Source organism: Athene cunicularia, assembly GCF_003259725.1.
Source record: "Athene cunicularia isolate RWA chromosome 17 unlocalized genomic scaffold, athCun1 chr17_part1, whole genome shotgun sequence".
Lineage (NCBI taxonomy): Eukaryota > Metazoa > Chordata > Aves > Strigiformes > Strigidae > Athene > Athene cunicularia.
Genome location: NW_020799122.1, coordinates 4,140,955 through 4,146,954, shown reverse-complemented (window position 1 = coordinate 4,146,954; position 6,000 = coordinate 4,140,955). Strand labels below are relative to the sequence as shown.

Here is a 6,000-nt window from a genome sequence, read left to right as displayed (position 1 = left end):
ACCATAACCGCGGCTGGCGGCAGCATCTCCTGCATCCCCGGGGCCGAGACTCGCGGAGCTCCCGTCACGGCAGGCTCAGCCAGAGGCACGGATGGAGAGTTCACACGACAGGCCTGGACGCTGGTGACCTCTTAGGCCTGACCTCGTAGGTCTAACTTAACGGCCTCGGGATCCGTCCTTCAGGGAAGCAAAACGCATCCAGAGCCCTTGGGCCCGTCCTTGCGCGGCCGCGGAGCGAGCCCGGCACCCCGGGGTCACCCCGGTGAGGCACTTCGTGGGCTCCCGACAGCAAACAGCTCCCGTGCACGTTGTCCCTTCGCGAGATGAAACACAGAGCGGCGTCACCCCTGGATAAGCTTTTGGAAGTCCTGGCTTGTTATTTAAGCAAGTCCAGGGTGCCAGTTGTGATTTTTGGGCGCGCGTATCCCCGCTCCCTCTCCTGAGCAGTGCTCACAGCGGCTGAGGGTCGTCCCCCCCCCACCTGGGGATGTTCTCCCTTAAGCTCAAAACAGCAGCAGCAGCCCCGGACCGACCCATCGGGGTGTATTTTGGAGCTGCTGGGAAGGAGCTCTCGGCTTTGGTGCCATCCTGGAGCAGATGACTGACAAAGTAATGAATGGGAGGGTGCCCCTGCCCGAAAAAGCCTTGTCGGAGGGCTACGCCCGGCTGCGGTACAGGGACACCTCTCTGCTCATCTGGCAGCAGCAGCAGCAGAAGCTGGAGTCAGCCCCCCCCAACACTTACCTGAGCCGGAGTCGGAGCATGTGGTACTCTCAGTACGGGAACGAAGCCATCCTAGTGCGGGACAAAAACAAGCTGGATGTCTCCAGGGACACGGGGCAATCCAAGTTTTGTGCTATTATGTAGTTTCGGTGGGTTTGCATTAGAAATCCACACGCGGAGGGGCAAACCGGACTCTCAGCGAGCTGGGGGAGATGGGTTTGCAGCATCCTCACGACAGCCCTGTGGCTAAGGCGACGTCCAGGGGATTAAGCCAGAAGGGCTGTCTGAAGTTTACGTTTCTTTTCGCTGTCGGTAGCATCAGATTTTGCATGTTGTTGAGTGCGTGTATCAAAACCAGCCTCGCTCAGGAACTTGTGAGCCTGTGCTTGCTGCCTGGCATCTTGGCAGGGTCTGTGCTGGACCATGTGTTGCTTGTGAGTGGCTTGTGTACCACGAGAAACACCCGCTGGCATTTGGGAGCCATCCCCAGCAGGCACTTCTACCTGCTAGTCCTTACGCACTGCCAAAGCTCTGTGGGTGCTGGGGGGAGAGAGGCCAGAGCAGATCCGTTTCCATTCAGGCTGGTATTTCAGGAAGGTGATCTGCAAAAATACCGGGCCATCGCTTGTCCTGCTTGCTCTGCCTCCCTTTAATCACTGTTGGAAGTGGTCTCTTACAACCAGGTAACGAAGGGATTTATTGGGGGGGCGGTGGGGGGAAGGGAAGATTGTACAGAGAATTTCATCTGAGCCTTCGAAACTCGGCAGGAAAGGTGGGCTGCAGCTTCACCCTGTGCAGAGCAAAGGGCCCTCTCTGATGCCACAGTTCGGTATCGTGGAAATAACTGACCGGACTTTGGGAGCTGGTGGAGCCGACTCCTTCCATGCAGGTATATTCCCCAGCCCACGCTTTGGGACCGGATCACCTTTTGAACAATCTGAGGAGGGACAGGCCCAGCAGAGCAACAGGAAGAAAGCTCCTGTAAATACATCTCCTGCTAAGGAGATTTATCCTGTAAGAAAACCCCTGCACAGTACATACCTGTCCCCGAGATCCGTTACGGAAGAAAAGGGTCTACTGAAGTTTGCTCTGCATTTAGGTTTTAATGCATGCAGTAGCTTGGAAGGGTTTATCTTCTAATTCGGGTTGGATAGTAGATTTGGTGCATGTATTTTAAAAGTTGTGTCTGGGAGTGTTTGTTTCAACTAACTGAAGCATTTTAGGAGTGAAAAATACAGGTGCACTTAATGGGAATAGAAATTGTTTTCAGGTTGTTGCCGTTAGAGCTGAATCTGACTTGCTCAAGGCAAGATCAAGCTGAGAAACTCAACCCAGCAAGCACCTAAACCTTTATTAAAAACAAAGCGGTACCACTTCCAGGGTGCTAATTACGTGCCCAGGGTTCAGCACTGAAGTATAACGTTGAGCTTAAGTCATAGACTCCCCTTGTGCCCTCCCTGCCTAGGACGTCCTCCTGCAGCCCTGTGTGCCTAATCCAGCAGCATTTAGGTATAGGCTTAACTTCAAGCAAATCAGTATTTGATGCTGACTTCAGTATGGATTATTTACCTGTGCCTAGGCACAGTCATTACTTCTGTTAATATTTATCTAAAACCTCTTCTGCATTTTTCAAGCACTTTATTTTAATACAGTGAAGAATCTCTTCCACCTCTCCCATGTGGGTTAAATCCTACAACAGAGTCAAGTTTGCTGAGCAGAACATCCCTGTTTTAACACGAGATTGTAGAGGTTTGATGGACTCAGCCCTGATCCGTAGCACGTGTATGCACTACAAGCCATAGGCAGCTGTTTTGTTGTGTTTTTTTTTTTTTTTTTTTTTTTAAAAAAAGTACTATTTATGCATGTGTTGATGTTTGGTACCTTACACATGTGCTCATAAAACTAAACCTGCTGATGGCCCTCAGTGCTTCGCAGACCTGTGAACTGCTCTGCACCCTTCCATGATTCCCTTCATCTTGCCAGGACTAGCTCTGGATGGGAAATATTTTGGTGAATAAATGTTTTTCAACTTGGGGAAAAAGCATTTAACAAGATTCACAAAACTAACGAGACTCAGAAAGGTGCCGGCAGCAGTGGTGATGCTCCTGCACCCAGCGTGCTGTTTAAGGTAGAGCATCATGGGGACGTGTGACCCACCCAGGGCTCCAGTTCTCAGCTCAGCAGACGGGTGATTATTTATGATTATTTATACAAAGGGGAGGAGGCTGGGTTAAGAGCTCCCCTGAAAACTGCACAGGGAGAAAAGACCTGGAGAGGCAGGAGAGGGGGACTCGGGGCCTTTCCAGCAGCCACGGGGAGCATGCGAACTCTGGGAGTTTAAGGAACAGCACATCCCCAAAGCCAGCTGTTCATTTTCTTTTCTTATAGAAAAAAACATAGGTTTTCTTTTATTTTAATTTCAGTAAGAAAGTTTATTTGATTATCTCGGGTATAATCAGTCTCTTTTTGTTTATGTGGCTGGTAAACCAAAATTGAGTTATTTGAAGAGTGTTAATTGGACTATACGAGAATAAAAACTGAAGTATGTGCATAAATTCTTCCAGGCTTGAGCCTGGGTATGACAGTACAGGAAGAGCGTGACTTGTTCTTCCCCTCTCTCTGTGAATGTGACTGTATTTTTTTCCCTATCTGTGTGTCCTTATTAGTCACAGCAGGTTTGTGGAGTGGCTGCTATGAGCGAGCATTTCTGTAAGCCAGTTGTGTAGTGTTGATGCACTTGGTTAAAATGCTGTTGTAGCCTCTTTGATAAAGTGCATTAAAATGATTTGAATGCATCATCGTGAGCAGCTGTTTTTCTTCTGTGTGTTAATCACTCTGGCACATGTGAGGATTACAGCTATTATCACTCCCAATCCCCACCCAGGCAGAAGAGGGAAAGCTCAGCAGACAGGCAGTTCCTCCCAGTTGGGAATTAACCTCAGTTACTGGCGGGGCTGTGGGTAACCTCCCTCCCCAGATTCACACCATTTTACCTGCGAAGATCAGCCATGTGTGGAGGAGGCTCCTCCAGGTTCCCAACAGCCCTTGCTGAGTCTCAGGGGTGCGCTGGGGGACGAGGGCAGCCTCGGGATGTCACACACGCAATAACCACTATCAACACGGATACCGGCGTCGGCCAAACCTCAACTGCATTCTGCCTCTCCTCATCCTCCTCCAAGTCTGGAAGAAGCAGCACTGCTTGATGCACCTAGAAATAACTCACTAGTAAGTGCTAAAAAAAACCCCATCCTCCTGTGAGGCAACTGCAGGAGCCTCACAACTGCCTCGCAGGAGGTTTTTAAAGGATAGGTTGAACAAACATTTCCTTTGGGGGTATCATTGATACAACAAACACCTTCACTGATAAAACAGCTAAGCAAAACAGGTTTGCTGAAACCTTAGAGATCATGGCTTTTAAACCCAGTGAGCAGGAACAGAGTTAGGGAAAGATTAACCCTGGGGAAACCTGGTGGTTGTAACCCTTAACTTATAAATAAACCATCAGGCATGCGTCTGAGAAACCTAACAGCAAAGCCAACCTGAATCCTCTCCAGTGACCAAAATAGATTTTGGCCACCATACAGTAATGTCAGGACTCCGCTGGGACTGTGACCAGCTCCTCGGGGCCCCCCCTTTCCCAGAGGTGCCCTCCACATCCCGGTCACCCTGGGCTCAGTGAGCTGCAGGGCCAGCACCGGCTGGTGGAGCGGGTGCTGCTGCCAGTGTTGGTGAGAAAGTCCCTCAGGTGCTGGTGGCTTCAAAGTAGTCAGCATTAAACCAGGGTGAAATGTCCATTTTCTTTTTTTTTCAGCTGAACATACCTCAATCAGACACAATTCTTACATAATCTAAGACCCCTTCAGACTGTGGGCTTCTAGGAAAAGTCCTTCCTTGGCTGTCCTGGTACATTAAAGCACCCTGAGTGTCTCCTTCCCCAATGGAAAGGTGTATTCAGAGCACCTTTACTCCAGGTACTGACCTGCAATTCGGGGACCCCAGGCCAAGCTGGCAGTGCCACAGACTTGCTCCCTGCTCTGAAGGCAGTTTCCCCCGTTAGTACTAACAGCCAGACTTGTAAATTGACTTCCAAATTATTTCAGTACTCATGGCATTAGGTCTCTCTGTATTTATCTTTGTCTCTTGGCAATCCTACTCAACTGACTGCTCAATCAAAGCCCTACCAGTTCTCAACTGGAGCAAGAGAAACGCCTGAAAAAGAGGATGAGGAAAGGGAAGGGGAGAGGAGAGGGGAAAATACGGGATCAAACTGCACACACAAAACAATTTTTCTTTTTATTATGAAAACAAAACAAATGCCCCAGGACCAGGGTCCATGATTACCAGTAACATCAAAGATTACTTTCTAACTCTTTTTTTAAATTCTGTTGTGTTTGAGGCCAGCAATTTGCAATAAACAAGCTAAACTACTTACATTGACTCTTTTCAGTAACTGACATTTACAGGAATATACTAGAAATGGCACTAAAAAGTTTTAAGAAAAAGAGTTACGGTAAATTTGCATGCACATCATACAGAAAAGTAGCCTTTTTTTAAATATTAAAAAAACCCAAAAAACAAAAATACAACAACAAATCTTTCTGGATTGGTTACGCCAGTATCAGGGGTAAGTTCTAAGTGGCCTGTGTCAAATCCTAGCTGGTGGTTTATTTATTTTTAAAAATGACATTTAAAAAGATATGCAAATACCATTTCTTTAAAAAAACGTATCTCGTTGTTTTACAAGCAAGATAATGCTGCTAGTATAATGAATCCTTGCCCTAAATTTATCTTCAGCAATGCAGAGCCTGCCCACAGTTAGCCCTAGTGGTAACTGCTCATGTTTGAGAATGTCTTTTTAAAATTCAGTACTAAAAAGGTTGTGGTTTTTCTTTGTCATGCCCCGATCCCTTCCCCCTAGCTCCAACCCCAACTTTTTAAAAAACATCATTCCTTTCAAAACAAGGAAAAAATTAAAAACTGGTCTAAGAGTCCCCAAAACAGAGAAAGAACTAGATTAGGTAACTGCAGTCTGCTTCTACCACATAGAGAACATGGAAAGAGACCTCACTGGTAACTAATTTGTATATATACACGCACACACGTGCTTGTGTATGTGTGTGTGTGGGCGCGTGCACCTATTACACACACTCACAAACAACAGTTACATAGTCCTGAAATATCAGTTCTACAGTTACAAACCCTGTCGGTAGGAAAGTTTAAAATCACATCAATACAAAACTGAAATGATTTTGTATAGACAACATTTGGTTAGCAGAA

At 47.3% G+C, this 6,000-nt stretch overlaps 1 protein-coding gene across 1 annotated transcript; it reads left to right on the top strand.

The window, feature by feature from the left end:
• On the top strand, positions 1 to 3,518 carry BRD3OS (BRD3 opposite strand). The gene has a single exon (XM_026860189.1). It carries the CDS (start codon positions 598 to 600, stop codon positions 865 to 867), a length of 270 nt encoding a protein of 89 aa, XP_026715990.1. The 5' UTR covers positions 1 to 597; the 3' UTR covers positions 868 to 3,518.
• Positions 3,519 to 6,000: the final 2,482 nt, after the last annotated feature.

Coding starts and splice junctions, on each gene's coding strand:
- BRD3OS (XM_026860189.1), top strand. CDS start 598: ATGACTGACAAAGTAATGAATGGGAGGGTGCCCCTGCCCGAAAAAGCC.